Genomic DNA, 26210 nt, shown 5'->3' with positions numbered 1-26210 from the left:
TTCAGCATGACATAAAATGGAAAACACTATTAAAGAAGCGTCACCTCATCGCTCACAAGTTTGGTTTCTTCAGAGTGAGATGTATTTTAAGGTTTTGTATTTTGCGTATGAGTACCCTTCAGTTTTTTACTTGTGTCTGGCCAAATGTTAGTTGTTTTTTCTGTGATGTGACTCGTATTATCGTTAAATGAATCTAAGGCATCGCATAACAGTTTGTTTGCCTGCTTGAAGAAAAAAGTAATCCGAGAAGCCATAGAGGGGGGAGAAGCCCTGCAGCAGACTTCATTCGCCTCTCTCGCTCGCAATACAGTCTCGTCATTTGTCGCGGATGACCAGCGCTGAAGGTTTAAATTGTTACCGAAGGTTTAGAGTATTTAGAAAGATCTAGTTTGACTTGTTGCATGACTAACTATTTTTAAGGTCAACATTTGCACATTCATAATGGAAAAATTTAGTGTATAAATAGAGAGTTTTACACTGTCAGGCCAGTGTGGTATATATTTGCCTCTTGTCACATAAATACAATATAAGTCAACATTAATATAAGTAACTCTTCAAGAACTCGTAATTTTTAACATGATGTACAAGTACGGTGTGCTAGAGACGGGGAAGGTGGCGTAGGCAGGCTCAGTACTTGATGGTGGCGGTGATGGGGAAGCTGCGCCGCATGCCCAGGCACTTCTCGCGGTCGATGAACAGGGAGTTGACCTTGACCTGCAGTTCCGACTCGAGGTTGCTCTTGGTCTTGAGCAGCTGCTGGTGCTGGGCCTCCGCCTCGAGCAGCTTGCGGTGCAGGTGCTCCACGCTGTCCCCGATCTCGTGCACCTCCTTCACCAGCCTGCAGTCACGGGTCGGTCACCGTCGTTACCGACCACCGCCGCAGTCACGGACGGTGCTGGCCACAGTCTCAAGTCAACCGCGTCCGGTATTGGCCATGGCCAGTCACAAGTTAAGTCACGGTTAGTACTGGCCACTGCCAGTCATGGACACAGTCACAAGTCAGTCACGTGTCAAGTCATGGTTTGTACTGGCCACAGCTGCAGTCACAAGTCAGTCACAACCAGTATTGGCCAACAGTTACAAGTCACTCACAGTCAGTGTTGGTCACAGCCATGGCCAATACTGGCCACAACCAGTCATGGTTAGTCACAAGCCAGTCACAGTATTGGCCACACCACAGCTAGTCACGGACATAATCACAAGTCATTCATAGTCAGTATAAGCCACAGGCAGGCACAAGTCCGTCAAAGTCAGTATTAGCCACAGTCAGTCACTGCCCCAGTCACATTTCAGTCACTGCTAGTATCTGTCATGCCACCACCATTACTTGCCACTACAACAGTCATGGCCAGTAGTGGCCACAGCTAGTCACCAGTCAGTCATGGTCAGTACTGGCCACAGTCACAGCCAATCACAAATCAGTCAAGGCCAGTATTGATCACAGCGCACAGCTTGTCACTGCCTCGGTCAAAGTTGAGCTAGGGGTGGATCCTGCCACTCGTTAAGGGTTAGGGTACCCAGTTTCAGTATCATGCTAACATAACCTTGTAACAAAGTATTTCACTGGGTAGGATTTCTCACATTTAAAATATGTATTTTCAGATGCCTATATAATCTGTTATTTAGCAACACTTAGGTATAAAGTACCATTAAGCATCAAAAATGTTGGGTTCTTATCTTTTTCAGGTACATAACGTGTAACAGATTTCATTGTACATACTTTGGATTCCAGCTAATCTGAGTAATTTGGCATATTTTCAGGGGGTTTTTATTTTTCTGCCAAGAAGGCATTAATAATATCAAAACTACTTGCTCTCATATGCTGTCATTTGGATCATTGTGTGAGATGGGCTTTGTTTAAGTTGAACCATGGAGCGAAGTCACGCAGTGTTGAACAATGGACTCACATTCCAGATAACCCAGGTTTAAAATTTTGGTTCAGACATTCTGATTTCGGTTTTCCCAACATCTCTTGATAAGTGTTGTGTTTAAACGTCAAGATAATTGGCAAGGTACATCGTAAGTTTACTTGAATGAAGTGGCGAGATTTTTTAAGTTTTTAGGGTCGAGATGTAAATTTTTTAAGAGGGGTCACCAATATCCATTTGCACTTACCGTGCATTGAATTACGTTCGCTCACGGATACGTGCCCGCATGGCTGCGCTGATTTTGAACTTCCAGAAGACTGACCTGTCGAACGCGGGGTCGCGGCACAGCTCGATCTCGCGACGGTGTGTGCGCGCCTCGAGGCGGGTGTGCGCAACCTTCATGGGGTTGCTCTTGTCCATGATCGCCTTGCGCAGCAGCTCCATGCTCTTCTCCACGTCGAAGAGCTCTTGCTGCACCTGCCGCGACAACGCCAACGTCATTCCCCTTTTTGTGTCCCCTTCCAGCAACAAAACAAAAAAATAATTGACTGTTGTGTGTCGAGAGATGAAGTGAACCAAATCGGTGAGATTCTCGGGTGAAACTGAAAAAGTAACTCGTAGAATGTGACAAGTGCACACAAGCAGGGTTTAAATGCAATGTTGGTCGAGGCCAGGGGCGCAACAACAAAATTTCCAAAGGGGGGGGGGGGGGGGGGGATATACCTTTTTATAAAGAATCATCAATCCCCCCCCCCCCCCCTATTGAAGCGGGGGGTAGGGGGGACCTCCCCCGGGATAATTTGTATCTCAAGGTGGAAAATAGTGCTATTTAAGCAGTTTTATTATCTAAAAATTGATTACACAGCTTTTTCTTTGCCCCCGTTTGCCCCCACTTCAGGGTTTCAGAGGGGGGGCAAAATACCCTTGACCCCTTGTTGTTGTGCCCCTGGTCGAGGCGGAGCAAGTGCCTGAAAATGAAATTTCGCTAACATCACTTTAGAAACATGAAACAACATAACCCAGCATTTTCATGGATAACTATATGTATTCCCTGGCGGGAGCATATGCAAAATTTCAATTCTTGCGGCAGGGGGGAAAGAGGAAATATTTTCAAGCAGTGGGTTTGTTTTCATCCAGTTTGTAGTTATTTGTGTACCACAAGGAGATAACCTTTATCATTCCCATTTTCAGAGTTAAGATTTTGCAAGCGCAAGCGGGCCCCCTCAGAGTGGCGTTTTTTTTTTATATTCCACGGGGGGCCTGGGCCCTTTTGGCCCTCCCGGGATCTATGTCCATGACTTCAACTAAAGTATTTCAAGAACTTTGGGAACCCAAGAAGATTTGTTGCATATTGTATGATGGTTTATGGATTTCACGTGGGTAACCATTTGCTAGGAGTTCATCTTTTTAGTGTTTGTGTTCATCAGCAACTGATTTCGTGTCAGAACAAATAGTTTTAGCTTTGGTAAATTAAAGTGTGAATAACGCCAGTTTTGGTGCTTGTTGGATAGTTGGAATTGAAATATAGGTATTGGCCTGTATGTACAAGTTTCCTGTATACTTTATTGGTGGTTTTTAACTTTTCCTTGGAGACACGAACACCTAGGAGAGACACTTGGGGAAATTGTACCTTGTGAAGGTGCATCTGCAGCTTGCTCTTGGCTTCGAGGGTCTCGGACGAGCGGCGCGACAGGGCGCTGTTGGTGGTGTTCCAGGCGTCCCAGATCTCGTTGGCGCAGCTGTTGATCAGGTTGTCGGCGTCGGAGCGCAGCTGGGCGGACTTGGCGCGCTCGTTCTGCGACCGCTGGATAACGCGATTGGTGTTCTCTGCCCATGATTCCGGCACGCTCATCCTGCAGGGCGACGTTTACAGGTCGATTGTCGGCACAGCCTTCGAATTCAGCACATTCTATTAATCCGATACAAATCAAGCTGCTCGGGTTCATATTTTTTTCCAGGTGGGTGGATCCGGGCTTTTGACCTCGGCTACCGTGTCGCATTGCTGCGCTGTTAGTTTTTTTAAAGTTTGTTAAGAGTTCAGTGTTAGTTTAGGTTTTCGTTCCAGCTCCGTTTCCTGTATTACAGTAGGTTAAATTTCACACTACCGTATTTACCCGCGTACGGGTTGCAGATTTTATGCCGAATTTTTGTTTAATTAAATGTACAGCATCCCATGTGCAAAATTTCCATTTTAGGCTAAAAAAAATTAACATTGCATTTTTGTGGTTGGTTATGTTTTTTTTTAAATAACTAGCCTGTGTTTGGTTTTAGTAAATATGTCGCGTGTAAATATAAATTGTTAGTTAAAATAGCTCGGCAGTGTGTGTAAGTGTAAACGAACTGCGTCGTTAAGCCACAAATGCCGCGCCTGTCATGTGGCTACCCAGCCGGCGCCAGTAAATGACGTGTTTGTCTGCCACCGGGCTGTGGTGATCGGCAAAAGGGAGAATCTAAAAATAAACCAGCTAGAAAGAGAGAGAGAGCACGTGAAAGAGGGGAAGGGAATACGTACATATGTATGTGCGCGCGTGCATGTGTAATGTTCATGATTCAAATAAAAAAAACAACAGTGTTTACAGAACCCTATTTCCTACTTCTGAAAAACCCAGGTTTGATCTCACGTGGAATGGATGGAACCTAGGTCACATTGGTCCGGGAGGGGGGGGGGGGGGGGATCTGGCCGCCCGACCACCGCGGCACCTGCTATGCAGAATATTCATCCAATGGGCAGTATTTTTGTTTAGAACATGCGTCTTTGTAAGTGTGATGACCCTGTCATTTTTCAGTGTAATAATAATGTGAACTCTGAACGGCAATGTGTGTGCCACTTGAAATATTTTTTGCCGCCCTTTTTTTTTTTACAGAAATTAAATGTATTCTAAAACACCCATTTTACATTACTCCAGTGTAAAAAAATTACACACTGGAAACAAAATGAAATAAATAAATGTGTATACAGACTCTTCAAAATTTTTTTAATGCTCATTGTTCTGATGCCTTTCAATGATCAGGATAGGTGTTTGATAGCTTACGGAAGGAACCCAGTGCGCTGTTCAGTGGCCTGGGCATTTGACAACCTGGATTATGCCATTTTCCGGGGCTGTCAAAAGTGAGTGAAGAGCTTGATTAGAAAATATTTTTCCTTTGAAACTGCTAACAATTTGTGCATGATTGTTTTTAGTTTAACCTTAAAGATAAAAACCCTGTATTGAGTTATAGTGAGTGAAACACATTATTGCTATAATAATCAGAAAGATGATGTACACTTTTAAACAATGTAATGGTAACATAATAAACACATATTAATTTTTAATATTCTCCATTGTTAAATAAAATTCCACCTTGGTTTTGTAAATGATTAATATGTAAGGAATAAAAATTTCATTATTTTTATTAAACCTATGCCATTGTTTTATACCTATTTCAATTATGACTGGGCTATTTTCATAATATCAAAAATTTTATATAATTATGTTGGTTGTTATACTGACAAATCCACTGCACACTGGTATTACTAATGGGTGGCTAAATACTCACGTCCATTAAAATGTTTGAAAACATACATATTGTAGTTTCATCGCAACATACGTGTTATCAAACTTCTCGATGCCTCCATAGTAGTTGATTCCACGCGAGAAGTTGTTTAGCTGATGGCACATGTTGTCGATGCCAAGGGTAGCTTCTTTGGACTTCAAATCACGCTCCAGTTCGTGCTGTGAAGCCCGGTTATTGCGTAACTGAAACATATTTGATCGTGCCAACGTATTAGAGTATGGACATGGTTGTTTTTAAAAACAAGATGGCAGACAAGATGTCAGAATTCAAGATGACGGAAGTGCAACACATTCGGGGAGTGGGACGTTCGATTTCAGTATGGCGTCCGTGACATGATCCAAGATGGCGGCAGGGGTCAAAGTCAAGGTTAAAGGTCAAGGTCATCCGGATGGCCGCCATGATGCCACAATCCAAGATGGCGGTCACCGGCTCCAGCTCCTCACCCAAAACCCACTCTGCAGAGGAACCAATGTATACTACTTATATATATTATATATAAATTTATAATGAAATAAATAATTATTTGAAAGTTAAGCCACTCAAAAAGTCAGTTTAACCATGTGAAACGTAAAAGTAAAATAATGACCTGGAACGGAACATACAACCAAGAACAGAGGTCCAAATTCAGATAAGCCAGTAGTTGTGGGTAAACAATGTGATTTTGATCCTGAATGTACTGTGAACCCAGTGCACCTGTTATAAGATACCAGTAGACTTTTACACAAGCATAAAGTAAAGTCATTGCTGTTTGAAAAGTATTAGTAATGGGTCGAATCCAAATTTTTTGAATCCGAATCTTGAATCAGAATTCTAGAGACTATCTCGAATATAACCATCGAATAATAATCTAGGTGCCTAGTGTCAAAAATAAAATTATTTACAAGAAATAAAAATAATTAACTATGGTGTTGAAAGTTTGAAACATTCATAATGGTTGTTTCACGAACTGTGATTGCAAAGCTTGTTTGTTTGCAGTTGTTTTTGTGGTGAATTAGTTTATATTTAAATTAAAAGTATCTAAATATATATTTTTAAATTCAATACTCTGTTAACTGATTACATTTTTATTGCTTTTAATTGAGTGTTCTATCTTTATGAGTGGAGTTGCTTTCCCCAGGCATGTTCAGCAAGACTAGAATTTTGATTTTCATCCTTATTTATATTGTTCTTACTCTGGTGATCATGCATTTGATTTGAAAACAGTTCTTATTCTGTGTTTTCTACCCAACCATTTTATTTTTTCAAAGAGGCCACGGACGTATGGGATAACTATTGTACAACTTGGTGTTTTGGCTGTTTTTTTGTTGAGTTATGTGAGATTTGTTGAATATCTTGTGCTTATTATGGATTTCACATGGGTAACCATTTGCTAGGAGTTCATCTTTTTTAGTGTTTATGTTCATCAGAAACTGATTTCTTGTCACAAAAAATAGTTTTAGCTTGGTTAATTAAAGTGTGAATAATGCCAGTTTTGGTGCTTGGATAGTTGGAACTGAAATGTAGGTATTAGCCTGTATGTATCAGTTTCCTGTATACTTTGGTGGTGGTTTTTCACTTTTCCTTGGAGACACCAACATCTAGGAAAGGAAGGCTCCCATTTTTTTCGATTTTGTATGTAAACTGTATAGATGGCCTGAGAGAATTGAGGAAATTTGCAAACTACTCTAACTTTTCATGTCCATATTGCCAGACAAGAAAGGATTTGTCAACGTAATGAAGTCAAATTGTAGGTGGGGTGTCGGTTTATGTTCAGTGCCCCCTGCTGAAAACTCTCAATGAAAATTTCAGACATGAAAGGATAAAGTGAAGAGCATATTGTGATCCCATCTGTTTGTGTGTAGAATTTGTCTTTGAACTGAAAATAGGTTGTGATAAGTCCCATGAGGTGATGGGATGGGTATGTCGGTTCTTTCATTTAGGGTGCTGTTGTTTGCCAATTTAGCCTTCATTACAGTAAGTGTTTCTGGTGCAGGCACATTGGTGAAAATGCTTTGAACATCGAAGCTCACAATTGTGTCGGTTTGTGCTATTTCTAATGTTTTGGCTATGGAGATGAAATGATGAAATACCCGGAATCTTTGACAAAGGTGGGTGTCTGGACTGTCTGGCCTGTGAGTGGCATGGAGACTTGCAAGGTCTGATGGAGGAATGACACCAAAAAAAGCTAATCAGGTGAGACACCAGCTGCCTAGGGCTATTTCTATAAATGAATACCTGATGAAATCTTCGATCACAACCTTTTTATGTTACTAAGAATTCATAATGTGTAAAATAGAATTGACACCACTCTTGTTTACAACCAAACTCAGATTTTGGGTCTCGAAAATAAAGTGAAAAGCTGTCCTCACGCAATGATATCTGGAAATGAAAATGGTGACACCCTAATACAATTGCTAGAGACCTGCAAAATTCGCGGATTCATTCGGTGATAGGCTAGAATTCAAACACATATACCTCTTAGATAATTTTGCTATTGGCTTACTGTTCATCTGGATGAATCTCAACCAGTTATAAACCCTCAACCAAAGAAGGATTGAATCACAGACAAACCAGCTGAGACGACTCACAAGTCGCCAGCTAATGAACTTGTGTTATTTGCCCGAGTGTACAGGGGTATGTGCAGTCTATCCTGAAGGCCATCAAAACCGCGAATTTTGCAGGTCTCTAACAATTGATTTTCTAGCTGTCTCTTTCCATCTCCCACCCCTTCCTTAATGCAATTTAAAATGCATACATGGGAAGCATTCCCTACATCGATAGGTAGGGTTGTAACCAGAGGGAAGAATACGTGGCTATATTCCAGCCTGAAGTTCTGTGCCGGATGTGCTTTTTCCAGTCCCACTTCTTAATACGTGCTTATATGATGTCTTGGATAATTTGTAGAGTAAAACTTCCAGGCTGTCAAATTGCAACATAATTATGAGTAGAGACCGGGAAAAATTCGCGGGTTCATTTCGTGATGTGCTAAAATTCAAATAATTATACCGTTGTGCTGCTTCTGCTATTGGTTCACTGTAAATATGCAGGACTCTTGGCCAATTAGAGACAACCGATCAAAAAAAAGTGATCCAATCACAAGTTAACCAACTTGAGACGCCTCAAAATTCAGCACCCAATGGCCCGGCGCCGTTATTCCAAGTAGGCAGAGGATCGTGGAGTCTATCCTGGAGGTCACTGAACTCGCGGATTTTTTTCCGGTCTCTAGTTACGAGCGTTTGGAAGACAAAGCCACTGTGAAATAGACTCCTGTGTTTGCTCCTGTGCGCGGAGATCGGCGCACAGGAAGGTGGTTGGAACCGGGCCTCCTCCTGGAGTGGCGCCGGGGGACTGCGAACCTGGGCGACAGCGCTCTCACGCTGCTTCTTCAGGCGGTCCTGGCAGCAGCGAAGCACCTCCGCCTCCCGGAGCAGCGCCTGCTCCACTTGGTCATGGACCAGGTCGATGCCTGCGACACACGGGAACTGACATTGTGGGCAGCGGCAAATACAGGGAATAGTTCCTTTTTTTTTTTCTTTTTTTTTTTGGGGGGGGGGGAGGTGGGTTCGGGGGAGGGGGATTTTGAGAGGAGAAAAAAAACATAAAACATATAATATTTGGTTACATGTAATACATAGGGGCCTGCAGATTTCGCGAATTGATTTCGAGACCAGGTGAAAGTTAAATAACTATAGCATCATCTGTGTTTCGTGATTGGGTGAGTTTCTCCCAGGTGCATATCGATTGCAACAACACCAATCACAGTGATTCAGTGTGGTAGCAAACGCGTCCTGAGTGGCTCGGTCAAATAAGGCAACGATTTCTCTCGTAGAAGGCCGCCAATCACAAGGAAGGAACCACAGGTGCGGGTATACCGTGTTGCAGTCTAATAACAATAAGTATTCAGATCTTTTCGCGAAAAATGCCTGTCCCTAGTAATACATGTAAAAGTACATTAAAAAGAATCAACGATAATAATTTAAATATATAAAAAACATAACTAAACAAATGAATCTTCAGCAAAAACATTATTTTGTCTTCTACGTGAATGTTCAACTTGTTTACAACGAAACACGGATATCTAATGTTGCAACCGGGCGTAAATTACGAAAAACTCTTTGTGGGAAATTCCGTTAATTGACTGTTATTTGTGTGTGTGTGTGTGTGTGTGTGTGTGTGTGTGTGTGTGTGTGTGTGCACTGAAAACTTTTTTTGTAATTGGAACATAAATATTCATATAGACACTATTACATTACTATACATATTAACACTAACATACTGACATATGGGCGTGCAGTAGTAGCGGTAGGCGACGTGTGGCTGCTCACGTGGTAACATACTGTCTTCACTGATATTTTGCGAATTTTTTTTTCTTCAAAACTCGTGGGGGAGTTAGATACATCACCCCTCTATCCTCCTCCCCTTGCGCCCGCCACTGTGTGTGTGGGGACGTTTGCCCGACAAGACAAGCTCTGAACACTTTGTAAATTTACGTAAGGACTTAAGCTGCGGAAAAAAAAAAGAAAACACAATGTTTACTGGTAAAAAGTGTAACAGTCAGCGCCGAGCAGTCGAGGATTGCTGGTAAAATTAGCAACACAGAAAAACAACACATAATACGTAAATAAATGTTTTTATGGTGCAAAAAAAGGGAGACACCACCTCAAAGTATCAATTTCACAAATGGCACCACCAAATAAAAACTGTAGTTCGATCTCAGACATGCATCACAGCATAGGAAAACACCCCATTCGACAAAGTTCGCGTGACTCGAGCAATATTTAGTGCATTCGAGGTAAGTCGAACGATGCAGTTCAACCCAGGTTAGATTTCTGGTGGAATCGGAACACTGATTTCCTGCAAGTAGGAAGCGTTGCAGGTGTGCCAGAGGGATTTTCTCAGGGTACTCCCGTTCCCCCCCCCACAGCCATTCAAAGCATTCTAATCTCACCAGCCTTCACCGTCTCCGTCTCTAACGACACACGGAGCTGATGATGGGCTGGGACCCTCAGCCAGTCGGGAGCGGGCGCAACTTGCCGAGCCGGTTCTCGCGGTGGTACAGGCACTCCTGCACGATGTTGAGCGGGGCCTCTATGTCCTGGATGGCCTTCTCGAGGTCGCGCCGCTTGTCCTGCTGCAGGTTGGTCTCCGCCACCAGCCGCTCCAGCTCCGTGGCCAGCTCGTTCCTCCAGAACATGAGGTCGGTGATGCGCTCGCCGAGGCGGCGGCCTGACTCCCGCTGGGCTGTGGCCGTCTTCTCGTCCGTCTCTCTGTGCGCAGTCACAAGCGTGTGGCATCAATTATTATAGTTCATATCTTGTTGACAGCCAGGTCATTACAGATTTAGGTGCACTACTATTATATTAAGGGAATATGGCAAAGGAATTGCTACAACTTTTGATACAGAACCACCCCAGTATTTGCCTTGAGTGATTACCTTCTTATCTGTCGCTATAAACAAAACTGTAAAAAGAAGTAAAACGTAAATAAATTTGTGGGTTGGAAATATAATAGTGGCAATTATTTATTTACAACTGATACAAAAGAGGTACATGTTACCAAGTTTTACCGTCCTTCAATGTAGTCACCAGCATTGTGTGCAACCTGCTGCCAGCTACGTGGAAGTTGTAGGATACCTTTAGCAGCGCTTGTTGTGTTGATAGTTCGAATAGAGCGGTCTACTGCGTAAAGAATCTCTGGAACAGTTCTGAAGCGAATGCCAAGAAGTGGTTCCTTCATCTTAGGAATCAAGTCAAAGTCACAAGCTAGCTTAAGTCTGGGGAGTATGGTGGATGGTACAGCACTTCCCGTGCGGATTCTTCTGTAGTTATGCACAACGTATGTGTGCCCAGGTAGGTGGGGCCCTCAATTCAACATTGTTGGGCGTGGTAAATTCTGTGATCTGGCACCGAACAATCAGCTTGCGTTCAGATTTTTTCAGTTGGTTTTCGGCATCTGTTAAAATTAACTGCTGAGCTGAAACTTGATTTCAGAGCCATTTTTTTTTTTCAACAGTAACGCTCATTTGTATTATTTTTCCTTACCATAAATATGCTTACTACTTGTTTTAAATGTGTTATTGAACTGTGTATGCAAGATTTAAGAGCCTTTACTGTGTGTATAGTTCTTTGACTCTGAAGGAAGGCAACATAAACGGCAGGAGCGTATTAAGAATTTCATTTCGTGAGAGGGGGTTGGGGGATAGAACTTCTTTGTCTGCTGTGTGCTTTAAAATTCTTTCATTTTGTTGATGGGAATGACAGATTGTTTGGGATTTTGCAACCGGGGTGGAAAAGGGGGGGGGGGGGGAATATATATATATATATATATATATATATATATATATATATATATATATATATATATATATATATATCTCTTCTCCTTCCTTCGTGTGCCGTTGATCAACGGTGCTCACCTCATGACGCGCACTGCGTCCCCGCGCAGCCTCTCAGCGTAGTTCCTGTTGGTGTCCGCCTCATTGAAGTGGCTGATGTTGCTCTGCATCCACTCGTACGGCGTGTAGCGCGTGTAGAGGGCGGCGCGGGCGGCGTGCCCCGGGTTGCGCTCGAAGCCCGTCACCAGGTTGGGGAAGCGCAGCGGCTCCGTGGCCATGCCGGCCGGCGTGTAGCACGGGTCGACCAGGGCGTTGGTCGCCGGCTGGCTCGGCCTGCGGGAACCCCCCGGGACGACTCAGGAGCGGTACAGGACACAGGCGCCCCTGCAGCTGTGTACGTTGGACAAAGTGTTTTACACCAATTTTCCCCCATTCCAACCCTCTGCTTCCGCCACTGACCGTCGGGGCCGTGAAGGGGGCTGTCCCCTGCGGCATCTTGAAGAGGAACTCGTGAGCCTGCCTTACTGGGTCAACATAAGATTAAAAAAAAAAAATCACGTGTTTAGGAATAAATTACATGCTAATAAATTGTTCAATTATACAACAATATAAAAAAATAGTTTCTGTTCAAATATCTACTTTTAAAATAACAAAAAAAGTTAATATCCAATTTTTTCAAAAATTTCTTAGGTATCTAAATTCAATTTTATTTTCTACCCGCCCCGGCTTCGCACGGATGCAATGTAGTACTAATACGGCATCATCTAGATTTAATAGGTAGGTACTTGAAAGAGTCAAGTTCTGGTAAGTATCCGGTGTTTTAAAAAAATTATGTACATACTAACACGTACTGCTCATAAGTAAAGAATTTCTTTGTAAACAATGTTGAGAGTTTTTTTTTTCCAGAGACGACACACACAGATTATGTTTAGAAGTCATACAGGAAAGGGATACCATTGTACCATTGTGCTGCCTGTGCAAATTAATGTGACTTGCTGTATCAATTTCATTGTTGGAACTGTTTTTCACGTTTTGATTTTTATAAAACTTGGAAAAAGGTCTGATGCGTACCAAACATGCAGACCCCAATTTCAGGCAGCTAGTGCCCTGAGCAGATAAGGCATCTTCCCTTCCCAGGGACGTCGGAACGTTTTCATGATTTGGGGGGGGGGGGGAGGGGGGGGGGGCGAAAAGATGTATCACACTTACCTCAGTCCTAGAGCGAGGGGTCCCGGAAAAATTTGGAATTTTAGATGCAAAATTGTGCTATTTAATGAGTTTCCGAACCAAAATATTAAATATACCATTCCAAGAATTTGATGATGTAGTATGTATTAAATATGGATTAAAAAATTGTGGGTAGTGGGTGACAAATAACCTAACCAATGTGATCTACCCCTTAGATTCGGTCTTGGAATTTAATGTCAATAAATATGATTTTCTAATCAATGTGATCACCAATGCAACGTTTGTAACTACTGGTTGAGAAAAATACTACTAGGACCAAACATTTATTGTGGGAAAAGGAGGGGGGCGAAATGCTACTCTCGCCCCCCCATGCATAACAGCACGGGGAGACTCGCCCCTGCTGCCCCCCCCTGTTCCGACGTCCCTGTCCCTTCCTCTTCAGTTTTTCTTATGGCAAGTGCGGAGTATATTACACGTATTTCAGTTGTGCTTTAAATTGTAGGATTTGACATGTATTTTTGAAAATCAAATCATTACTGTATGCTAAAAAACTTATTTTTCCTGTCCCTGAAATTTTATGTGTTATTTTTTTTTTGCACCTCAAACTCTACTGCCACTTAAAAACTGTTGCTCTGGGCAAATGCCCAGTTGGCCAATTAGTAAATAAGCACCTGCAAATATGTCTAAGTTAATTGATATATAAAATAATATATAAATCTTTAAAAAAAAATAAGCATCTAATATTTGTATCTACAATTACTAAGAGAAATTAAAAAAAGTTTTTTTTTTTGTACACGTAGAATTTTAAAAGCTTTTATCTAACAGAAAACTCACAACGGGATCAGTTCCACATTTTCGTAGCCCATGGTGGGTCTCCAAGGGTGTGCCTTGGGTGTCTGGTAGCAGTTGCCAACGCGGCTGGGAACCGGTGGGCCAGACACCTGCTCCATCAACGGAGGAGCACCCACCGTGCTCCATGGCTGTAGTTGCTAAACCATCACAAAGGAAAAAAAAAATGGCAATAAACATCAATGCATTTGCTATTCTAAGAGTATTATATTTGACTTCACACTCTTCTCTTATAATTTCTGCACCAACTTTAATGCACAAAATATCCAACAGTGGGTCATGCCTTATATAATTCTATGTTACTAATGTACCTATTCTTCTTTACTTACTGAGTACATGACTTTCGCAGACATTGTTCTAGGTTAAAAGAATTAAATTTTACTGAATAAATTATATTTGTTTTCTATAGAAAAGCCTGAAAGATAGTTATTAGGTAAAAATTGTGATAGTATTGCCATAAAAGGACAACAAAGCAATTAACTTGTTTATACCAACCTTCTGTTATAAATTGTCTGCTTCACACAACAAAAAAAAGAAAAAAAAAAGAAAATAGGAAGTATGGGATAAAAAAAATTATGCAGGAAATTTTAACTCTAAATATTATTTAATCACAGAAGATAGGTGGAATATTAATTATTAGACATAATGTTAAAAATATAAAGGTTTTACACAATCCACATTACAAATTTGACTAAATCATAGAGATGAAAAATTAATATCTATGCAGAGTGAATGATGCCAGCACCTACCTTGGCAGTACGCTCTCTTTATATAATACTACTGCCCTTCATAATACAAACGCATTTATAAACTTGAAAATACCCTTATGAACTTACAAATATACAGTTAAACCCTTAAAAAAATATACTTTAGTCCGTGTCCCTTTATCCTATTACAGACAAATGCATTGGGTGGCGATGCTACACGGAGGTCTCAAATGTCAAGAGGGAAACAGCGTTGCACGTCAGTGAATATATCTGCATTGGTTTTTAATTGTTACTTTATATTTAAACACTCGCGCCTTTTCACTACGATCACGCGGTAGCCATGATGATTCGATGTGCAGTTGTTTATAATTGTAAATAAACATGGCGGATGCGTCTTCTGACGTTCCTGAGCGTGAGTAGTTTTAACCAGAGATAAGAGTTTTGTTCTGGTTTTGGTTTTGACAGAAGATTGTAAATGCCTAAATGAAAAAAAAATAGCATTTGCAAGTCTTATTTCGCCCTAAAGTATGAACATGTGATTATAATTAGCGATGTGTCTTTCTTAGCATGACATAACCTAGATCGTAGGCCCACGCAAGCCCGAGATGTGCGTGGAAAAGGGCCCGTCTAACAATAGTCTGACCCTGTGGGTTGTCCGTGTCCTTATCCTAATGTGAATGACGTCACATTGTCGCATGGAAAACAGCCTTGTCTACAATTGCGTTGTCCGATGTTCGAATCACTGTCCGACTGTACTGATTTCTGAAGGGGCGTCGCGTCCATTAATTACGTGAGGCCCGTAAGAGGGGGGGGGGGGGGAGGTTACGAGTCGAATATCACCCAATCGAGGAGGTGTCGGAAAATATCACGTAATTTTTTTTTTCTACAAGAAACAGTGTAACATTGCGAGGAAACACTGTGTTAAATTAAGTAAAACATGTTCCTCCACTAAAGTATTCCTAAATCCTACACCATAATATTATATTGCGGTTATGCGAACGCCACAAAGCTACTCTTGAGACCACACACACGTCCCCGTGGACTGAATTAGAAAGAATATTCTTTTAAAAATTTTTGTAGTTCATATTTAAGTATTTTATTGTTTGATTTTCTCACTGTGATTCTAGACTATGTGTGTCTTTAATACTAGTCTTAAATAAAAATAATCAAGCAAATTATGTTTTTTATTTTAAATAAATCCAATGCAATCAAGCACAGATTAACATATTTACACTACAAATACACATTTTGAAAAATCTCACGTTTGTTTGGGAAGGGGGGGGGGGGGTTTATTGGGTCTAGCCAAATCTCCCGACATCTCACCAAAGGGGGAGGAGGTTGAAAAATAGCCTAAATCGCCTTGCATAATAATTGGACGCCTCCTAAAGTCTTCAATAAACACAGAGCATCAAAAAAAAAAAACTCTTTTTGATTGTTTTTGTTTATTATTTCATGTTTTGTAAATGTGTACGCAGCTAAGTTTTCAATATTGAGTTAACTTGTAAAATTTGTGGTTGTTCAATAATGTTTATTATTATTGTGTAAAGCAAAAGTAATGCAAATAAATGTTCCTTATTTTTTGTTTACCTCTTGAAACCGTTATTTTATTCTGTAATGTTTTTCACTTAGGGTAAGTTAGCTTTGAATATAAAACCGTACTATAATTATCGTACCTAACGTGCACCAGGCTGAAACTTTGTAATGTCAGGTACAATAATTACGGTACATTTTTAGATTTGAAGCTGAGCTTCGAAGCTAACTTACCCTGTCTCCTCGAGTCATTTATGAAGTGGGCTGATAAAAATGTTCCTTTACAAACTGTGTTAACTATATACCTATATTTTAGCCCTTTACTCATCTTCATAAATGGTCGGACCCACCCCCCCCTGGCTGCGTGCCGTGTTGTGTCGAACGCGTCCATCTTGGGCATCTGCCCTGATACGAGCGCCTGCGCTCCGCGGTTGTGCCGGCAGATTGCCCCGGGACGGAGAGCGAGGATGCCGGCAAGGTGTCTGCGTGCCAGGGCTGCCCGAACCAGCAGATATGCTCGTCCGGTGCAGCGAGGGCTCCCGACCCAGGTGGGGTCACAGCTGCTGGCGCACTGGTCCTCAGGGTTTTTTTTTTAAATAACAGCCACCGCTTGCAGTGCATAATTATTTTTTGTTGTATGGCTTTTAGTCCCTGTCACAGTGGCGTAGCCAGGATTTGTGTATGGGGGGTGTTAAGAAGCATGCCCCCCCCCCCCCCTGGGAAATTTGGATTTTAAGGTGTAAAATAGTGCTATTTTAGCAGTTTTCGGTTCTTAAATTTAAATATTGTAATGGGTTAAATTTTATTAATTTTAATATGAAATTTGTTTGAGTGATGAATAAGAAATTAAGGTAGATGTACCAGTAGTCGTCATGCGAAGAAGAGTTTTATAAAAAAAAAATTGTGTACATAACCTTGTAGGTGTATTACTGCCCCTACATGTTTGTTTTTAACCTCAAAATTTACTCTACAATGCTATCCAACACTCTTCGATAAACACAAATTATTTTTGTAGATTTATAATTTTGAAAAAAGTGTGATTTCGAGCCAGTAGTCGTCATGCAAATTTTCGTGTTTGCCAGTGTTCGTCACATGTTTGTGCCAGTAGTCGTCATGTGCGATTTCGGCTGCATTAGTTTTAATTCATGGATCCAGAATGATAGTATTGTACTATTTGGGCTTCAAATTTTATTTGGTACTATATTTTAAACATCAAAATGGCATTTCATAAAGATCGTTCAGTAATATAATGAATAATCCTCATTAAATTTTGAATTTACTTACAGCACTCACGGAACAAAGAGGGACAGCACATAGAGCTGTAGCAAACCGAATGTATTCGTTACTGAGTTACGGGTGTGCCGTCTAGTAACGAGTAACGAAACGTTACACACGGCTGCATTTTATTACTCGCATTTCTCGTATATTTTACGCATGCGCGCGCATATTCAATGAATTTACGATACAAAGAACGATGTTTGTTTATTAATAAAGTATAATTTGGAAATTCCTCGTCTAAGTTTTTTTACTGTTTATTAAAGGTATTATGTGTGTAGACAAAGTTTGAGATTGGAACAGAAACAACGTAACAAAGTATTTTTTTACAAATTAGAAATATGTATGTTTTTGTTTTTCACTATCGCGTATTTTCACGTTTTTTTTTGTTCTTATCTTAAAAGAGATATAATAAAGCCGCTCTAATGAGATTTAATTGTTTCTTGGTTAACAAAAACTGTTTAATTATCAAATATTGTTAATTGTTTATATTCTATTTATTATTATTTACGCGACGTCATACTGTACGCGTACGCAATACGACTCAATTCGTTGCTGCAACATAACATAGCATGTTATGCGGTATCACAAGTAAAATATAAAAATGAATCAGGGCCCGCCCATCTTCCTACCCAAGGGCGATTTGCCTTTGTGTTTATCGGACAATGTGTTCCTTGGCACACTATTTTTTTCCGCTGCTCATTTTATACTCATACCATTCGCTACATCTTTAAGAGCAGCTTCCATGGCTGACTCTTCATACAACAGTATTTTCCGTTTTGGCATTTTGCCCTGTAATTAAAGAACGAGACACATTACAATGTTTAGTTTACTTATTAATGTCAAAATATATATCGAATGACACCTAAATTAATGTAAACAACAATGCCTACACAATTTTTGCAATCAATAAAGTAAAGTAATTTCCGACCCAGAAGTCGTCATACACATGCATCGGAAGTCGTCATAGGTGACGACTACTGGATCTGATCGTAATAACGTACTTTGTCTATTAACAACAAAGAACCAATATTATTTAAGAACTTTAGGGTGTAACTTAGCACAACTTTAAATAAAATATTAAATGTACCAGTGCTCGTCAGGTATGACGAACACTAGCAATACAAGGTTTTTATTGATCCAGTTTTCGTCACCCTAACTAAATCATACAAAGAAAACGAATTTTTTTAAATAAACACTTTCACCTCTTCAAGAACATTTAACTAACACATTCAGCACAAAACATCACGAATAAACATGAAAAATTACAGAATTAGAAGTAAAAATGTGCACTAACGTCCTTAGTGTTTTAGTATAGGAATTCCCCTATTTATCTTCACTGCTCTACGAACTTTTGATGCACTGACTTTTTTTGATTGAAAATAGTGTTTGTTCCGAAAACTATTGTGGTAATTTCAGCTAGAACGTCGACCAAATTTTTGTCAATATTTAAGTTGGCGATATATTGAGCTACTTCACTATTATTTACATTTGAAGTTGCTAGTGACGACCATTGGAGCAGTGACGAGTACCGGGGCACTTACCTTAATTAAAGATTTGGGGCTGGGGGGGGGGGGGGGGGTTGAACCCCTAACCCCCCCCCCCCCCCCCCCGGGCTACGCCCCTGCCCTGTCATCTTAGATTTTTACATGTTTTTATTATAAGTCAATTTTGATCTATTTATCCCAATTTTTGACATGTCGAAAAAGGCATAAATCATATATCCCTGACCTTATATACCTTGTTGCAAATATAAATTTATGAACAGGATCTTGTCTATAAGAGCTGTAAGGAAATATCATATTATTTCTACTAAGTAACGTTTTATTTCAACAACGGGCGACTATAGCTATCATAATAATTATACCAGTTCACAAGTCAACGAGTAGCCAAAACTAAGACCTATGCCATGTCAAAACATAAAATTTAGTACAGCAGCTTTATTGCAAGGGAGAGATCAAAACACGTGAAATTGCAAGATGGCGAGCACTAATCCCCCTTAAAGAACCATGTTAAATGTCTTTGGATTTTTTTTGATGTTAACATCCATGGCAGATGAATATAACTTAAAATAATCAGTTTTTCCCACGTTTAGTGCCAGGCATCTAACATTGTAAAACAGGTAGGTATGTCTGGCCAGTAATTTGGATAAATAGGTAACAAAAAAAAATCATGTCAAAATAGGATAAAATCTAGATGGTGGGGACAAATTCCTCTTAAGTAAAAGCAGTAATAAGTATTTATTAAATAACTTGAAAAAAATAATTTATTCACCTGAAGAAAAAACTGGACATTTTGTGAAGGCCTGTTTTATCAATTGAGTACCAAGCTATCACATAGTTACACTAATATAATAATTAATCTCAGAAAAATTAAAAATTGCCCATCCAGCCCCGTAAGTCAGGACTTCTCAATAGTGATACAGAGGTCCCGGTTCTGACTCCCAGCAGGGTCGTAAAAAAATTTGGTGCGTTTACTTATGCACGCACATTAGAAGTTATACTTACTTGGCATGAATAAAAATAAAACTAACTTTAATTTTGCATGCAAAAATTAATAGAATTAAAATAAAAGGACTGCAGTGATGTTATAAATATGGTTGGTAAAGTATGAATTCAATCAAATAAAATTTTTTTTAAGTAAATACTTAGTATTGAATATTAACATAAACACATGTATTTAATGTAGTAAAATAATTGAGATGAATTTTGATTAGTAATGAAAATCAATGAATCAGCAGAATGTTTTTTTCTTAAAAATTAATTTTGATTTTTTAATAATAAATAATGTAGTAATTTATAATGCAAATAAATTATACATATGGGAACATAACCTCACTTATATAAATGCACTTGAAAAAAAATTTATTTAAACCTACAGATAAAATTATGTATGCAAATATAATAGGTGTAAAATACACATATATATGTGTTTATATATATATATAATATATATATATATATTATATATATATATATATATATATATATATATATAGCCTATGCAGGGGTGCAACAACAAGGGGGGGGGGGGACTAGGGTATTTTGCCCCCCCCCCCCCCCCCCTTCCTTCTGAAACCTTGAAGTGGGGGCAAACGGGGGCAAAGAAAGTGCTGTGTAATCAATTTTTAGATAATAAAACTGCTTAAATAGCACCATTTTCCACCTTGAAATACAAATTTCCCCGGGGGAGGACCCCAGGACCCCCCGCTTCAATAGGGGGATCGATGATTCTTTATAAAAAGGTATATTGCCCCCCCCCCCCCCCCCCCCCCCCTTTGGAATTTTAGTTGTTGCACCCCTGTATATATGTATGTACACACACACATGCACATGCACACACGAATGAATGCACAAAATCCTGGTTCATCTTTACAAAGCAAGTAATATATAATTATTTTTTTTTTGGGGGGTACAGGCATTGCGCTGGTGAAGGCTCGCCTCACCCCTGTGAAGCACAAAGTGCTGGTGCTCTCCGGGAAGGGCGGCGTGGGGAAGAGCACCTTCACTTCTCTCCTGGCGCGCGGCCTGGCCGCCGAGGACCCCAACAGGAATGTAAGGTTTCCCGACCTGCTTCATCGCCGCACAGGCTCTCTTGTTCTCTTTTTTGGTTTTATTTTTTCTTTACTCGTCCCCGGCGGTTTGCAAGGAATTTATGTAAAAACATCTTAACCTTGGTTCAAAGAAAATTTTTATACAACCACATATTAGAGCAAGGGATGAAAAATAATGTTTGAAGGAAAAAAAAAAAAATGTTTACTGTATCTACCTTAGTAGGCATAATATGAAATTTGTTCTAAGTTATTTAATGCAGAATTCATTGAGTTAAAAACATTCAAAATAGGGTATGTGGAAAATTACTCTACCTTAGCCTTCTTTGTCTTAAAATGTTCTTTGCAGAAGTTTTTTTTTAGTGGTTCGAATACCATTAATATTTAGTACTAGTGAGTAGTGACCCTAATAATAATTTGTATTGAAAATATGACACAAAAATGTGGAAAAAAAAAAAAAAAAAATTCTGTTGATCCGACATTAGTTGCCCAGGTATTTGCAGACACCCTGAATTTACATAGTGCTGTTTTTCGGTAGATTTCAAAGAAATACAACCTATTGTAGCGGTTATAGTCGCCGCACGGTAAGTTCGTACTTTTGGGAAGAACTGTTGAAAAATGGAACTAAGAATATTTGGTTTACTATTGTGCAATTTGTTTGACAAATAAATAAACATAATAGGACGACATAATTTATCAAGCTATTACGTTTCCGTACGTGTCTATGAATACTGAAATAATTTGTATTTGTTAATTTTATATGTAAGTTTTTAAACACGCGTGGCAACGATATTTATCGGTATGTTGGCTACACACTTGAAGAAATAGTTCCTTAGTATGTAATTTTGAACAGCTGAAATAACGATAAATATTGCTGAAAATGTTTCACATATGTTTACTTCCAGATCCTGGAGTAATATTGTTTAATATATACGAAAGTTAAGTTATTTTGTTTACAGATGACGTTGCAAGCTGTTGCGGATGAATCACCTACGTAACTGTGTGTCGGCCCGAGCCATGTTGAACGCTTTTTTTTGTTTGCTCAAAACGACTTCTGATTTTCCGAAAACATCCAGTGTATTTGTGTACTAATTAATTTTCTAATTTTAAAGGGTTGTCTTAATTGTTGCTTGTAGTGAACTATTGCTTTTACAGTGTAACTTTGTGTTAGTTATTACGGTTTGTTAGGTTATTAAAATGAATGTAAAGAAGGAGACAGCACGATATTATCGACGTGGCACGAAGAGTTACGATGTTAATAAATACAGGTCAACTGGAACAGGGTGATGTCGCAGAAATGACAGCATTTCTTCTAGATCTGGGCGTCACGACCGTGAAAAAGTGAGTGACTAATTAACACGTTATGAAAGTATGTGCGTGAAAACGTTCCGTTAGGTTGGGGTGTGTTTGTAAAATAGTGTAAAAGTACCTTCCTCGCAGCTTTCTTGTTTCGAATGTCGGGCATATTACAAACAGACACGTTCTTATATTTTCGTTTATATATTAAGTAATGTCCCACAAGCAAAACATATTAAATGTAAGGGCATGTACACAGATACTAACCTAACATAACCTATCCTCAACCAACATAATGTAACCTAACCCAACCCAAATGAGGTTTGTTTACATGAAATTAGGTTTGGTAAATTTTGATTAGGTTAGGAAACATAATTGTCAATAATTAGAATGCATTTTAAAAAACTTAAGTAGAAATTCAACTCTACGTAGGTTGTTGTCATGACTTTTTGTTAACACCTGTAACCATAAAAAAATACAGCATTTGAATATATGCTCAGGGTAAATGTGCTAATGTATGCTTTTTAATTACAGGTGTTCTGGATAACGTGTTTAGTGATATGTAATTTCTCTGCTGTGTTTATATGTGATTCTTAAACATTAGTTTCATTACAGGATATAACATAATATTGATGGTAGTGATAATTTATTGCTCAGTTTCGATTTATTTAATATATTTATTTTATTACAGATTCTTAAGTTAAGTTTTTTATGGCAACAATTTCTTTTCTGCATTGTACATACTTAAGTGATATAGTTTTTATATGAGACAAACCACATACACATAAAAATACACACTTACAGAAATGTTTAATGTATAACTTAGAATTTGAATTTAAAATTTATTCTGCTTGATAGAAAATAATGCCTCTAATTACAAAACACATGTTGGTTAACCATAACCTTTAACCGATACTTGACTCGGTTCGTAGTGCCAGAAAAGTGTTACTAACTTGGGTAAATATGTAGTTGGGCGGTATTTGCGAAAAAAAATGTTAAAAATCCGAAAATACTTTTATTTTATGCTCTTCAACGTCCTCTTTTCATTAAAAGCGGCGGAGATAAGAAATTCCAAATACTTTAGGAGATATAGAATTTTTTAATTTTGCAATACAAGACCTGTGGAACCATTCGAGCGACGCCATTTTTGTTATTTTGCTGTGTGTTCGTGAATACGCGAATCGTCAATGCGTAATTAATAAAATGGTTGATTAGGTCAGGTCAGTTACATTATTAATACTTTCAAACTAAGCCGACATTAAAAATAATGTGAATTAATTTTAATTATTCTTTAGTTTTAAATTATTTATAATGTAACTGACCTTACATAACAACTCGTAACAAAGGATGCACAGTAATAACTCACGTATTTTTTTTTTGTTACTTATTACTTGCGCAACAATATCAAAATAACAAATAAGACTTTAAAATTAGAAACGTTAAAAACTCACCTAAGTTGGAGGCGGTAATTAAACAACGTTTTAAACAATAAATGAACTAAATAATCACGTATTGGTTCGTTTGAATTCTGGCCTATCACGAACAATCACGTGACATCATTATCCAATAAAAAAAAGTAGATACTCGTACGTAAACAAGAAACAATTATAATCGCCACATTAATGCACTGGTATTGTGATGAAATTTAAAAATTCGATATCTTCTAAAGTATTTGGAATTTCTTACCTCCGCCGCTTTTAATGAAAAGAGGAAGTTGAAGAGCATACAATAAAGGTATTTTCGGATTTTTAACATTTTTTTTCGCAAATACCGCCCAACTACATATTTACCCTAACCTGTTATTTTCTATTCACAAATGACCTCTCGATGTAATGGCAGTGATGTGCCTGGCACTCACGGCTTTAGGAAACTAACAGTTTACATAGCTACCTCATACTGAATAATTTCTTAAAGTTAAATTCTTCATAAATGATACTGACATAATTTTCATGCTTTCAACCATAGCACTTTGTGATATAGTAATCTCGAAGCAGCAAAATTTCTTTTGTAAAACTTAACATCAATTTTTATAGATATTATGTGAAGACACAGCACCACGCTGGGTTTAAACTCTAAACTATAAAAATTTGCTTAGATTTTTTTATATTTAATATTTGAATTATTAAACATGGTGTTATGACATTTTCTACTGACATTTAACCAATTATAAAAATTGCAGTGTAATTTTATTATCCATTAATTACATCCCTATTTGACAGTTACCCAACCAAAACATTGCCATGTGGTAGTCACATGGTTTTCCACATGGCAATGTTATTGTTGATATTTGGCGGAAGGATACATAGTCACCTTGAAAATAGATCCCAGCTTGAAGCAGGGCTTCCTAAAAGTATGAACTTATCGTGCGGCGACTATACCTTGGTGCGACGTGCAGAAAATTTTTATGTAGTTTTTTGTGTCATGATCCATACATATCAAAGCAATTAACTCAAAAAATTTATATATATATAAATCACATTTTTGTAGACACAACTGCTGTAATTTTTCACATCACTTCCAAAGAGATACAAAAATATAGAAAGAAGTGGAAAATCTAGGTTGAGTCGTTAATGAACAACATTCGACCAAAGAGGTGGAAATGGGGAAGGTTTTTTCAAGAAAAAAAAATCACCATAACTCTCATAATGTGACGAATATCACATCCGATTTAACTTATTATAACTCGTAGGAGTAATACCAAAAACTTTTGTGTAAATACATTTTTAATACAACCAACCATAACTGCAAGGGGTGGAAAAAACAAGGGTTTGAGGACAAACATTCATAACTCCCTTTGTAGGCACACCATCGAATCATTCCAAATTGGTTATTAATCTTGTAACTTTTATCTACAACTTTTATTTGAAACAATTTTTGATAAGCTGAATCTTTGCTGCGAGGGGTTGAAAAAATAGAGGGATGGAACTGAACAAATTTGTACGTAACTCTCTTAGTAGGCACACTATCAAATACGTTCAAATTGTTTGTAAATCTTATAAATATTATTAAAACTTTTTTCTGAAACAATTTTTGATAAAACCAAGGGTGTTTGAAGAGGGTTTAAAATACAAAACGAAAATAACTCCTTCAGTAGGCATACCATCAAATCCATTCAATTGTTTGTAAATCTTATAATTTTTATCTAAAACTCTGCTGAAAATATTTTTGATAGTACAGACTATAACTGCAAGGGGCTGAATTAACCTGGGGTTTAAATAAGAAAATAAATAAAACTTCCCTACCATGTACACTTTCGAATACATTCTTATTTTTGTTTAACTTTTTAAATATTGTCTATTATACTTTTGACAAACAAAACATTACCATTACTGCAAGAGGTGGAAATAACAAGGCTTGAAAGACAAAAAAGTAATTACTAACAAATCATTTACTAACATTTTATTGTAAAAATCCTAAATATTATATTAGAACTTTCACTGAAACAATTTTTGATGAAATGAACTATAAGCAGGGGGTTAAATAAAAAAAAAATTAAAAATTTCTTTAGTAACAATATTGTTTGAATTTATGTAAAAACATCTTAGTATTAGCTTAACCTTGGTTCAAAGAAAATTTTTATACAACCACATATTAGAACAAGTGATGAAAAATAATATTTGAAGGGGAAAAAAATATATGTATACTGTATCTACCTTAGTAGGCATAATGTGAAATTTGGTCTAAGTTATTTAATGCAGAAATCATTGAGTTAAAAACATTCAAAATATTTTCGCTGCATTGAATATGAGAAAATATGTAATCAATCATTTTAGAACTTTGAACATAATATAGATGACGTAAGTTCTTAAAATGTTCCAGGAGTTTATCGAAGTTTCCAAAACATTTCCAGGAGAAATAGGTACTTCGAAATCTACCTACCCCTGTCGGCTGTTCTGAAAAGGATTTTTTTTTATGGGGCAGTGTTTTGTGATGTATTATGTTATGTTTTACTTGCAAGTATGCATGTTTGGGCATTGCTGTCTCCAAGTGGCACTGTCGGAGACGTTCCCCACCCTTGTCAACTGTTATTGATCCACTGTTATTTTTGGGCTGGTGCCAGCCACGTGCCTGAAGGTTCG

At 38.5% G+C, this 26210-nt stretch overlaps 2 protein-coding genes across 3 annotated transcripts in view; one reads left to right on the top strand and one right to left on the bottom strand.

Annotated features, from left to right (window-relative positions):
• Nucleotides 1-465: 465 nt before the first annotated feature.
• LOC134534038 (tektin-3-like) overlaps nt 466-26210 on the bottom strand; it is a 27410-nt gene continuing 1665 nt past the window's right edge. Inside the window, exons 1-9 of one of the 2 annotated variants that reach the window (XM_063371994.1) lie at nt 14103-14285; nt 13759-13913; nt 11818-12069; nt 10437-10669; nt 8759-8868; nt 5457-5605; nt 3499-3721; nt 2191-2345; nt 466-838 (exon numbers count right to left, since the gene is read on the bottom strand). In XM_063371994.1, the coding sequence (XP_063228064.1) occupies nt 628-838; nt 2191-2345; nt 3499-3721; nt 5457-5605; nt 8759-8868; nt 10437-10669; nt 11818-12069; nt 13759-13913; nt 14103-14126 (1512 nt within the window). In that variant the 5' untranslated portion in view covers nt 14127-14285 and the 3' untranslated portion in view covers nt 466-627. Of the gene's footprint in view, nt 839-2190; nt 2346-3498; nt 3722-5456; nt 5606-8758; nt 8869-10436; nt 10670-11817; nt 12070-13758; nt 13914-14102; nt 14286-26210 lie in introns of those variants that run through there. The other variant, XM_063371995.1, reaches the window with a different exon arrangement.
• LOC134534039 (cytosolic Fe-S cluster assembly factor nubp1) overlaps nt 14827-26210 on the top strand; it is a 25116-nt gene continuing 13732 nt past the window's right edge. The window contains exons 1-3 of the mRNA XM_063371996.1: nt 14827-14892; nt 16454-16558; nt 20703-20839. Of these exons, the coding sequence (XP_063228066.1) occupies nt 14862-14892; nt 16454-16558; nt 20703-20839 (273 nt within the window). The 5' untranslated portion in view covers nt 14827-14861. The remainder of the gene's footprint in view (nt 14893-16453; nt 16559-20702; nt 20840-26210) is intronic.

Source organism: Bacillus rossius, chromosome 7 (genome assembly GCF_032445375.1).
Source record: "Bacillus rossius redtenbacheri isolate Brsri chromosome 7, Brsri_v3, whole genome shotgun sequence".
NCBI classification, from domain to species: Eukaryota; Metazoa; Arthropoda; class Insecta; order Phasmatodea; family Bacillidae; genus Bacillus; species Bacillus rossius.
This window is presented reverse-complemented; position numbering and strand designations above follow the sequence as displayed.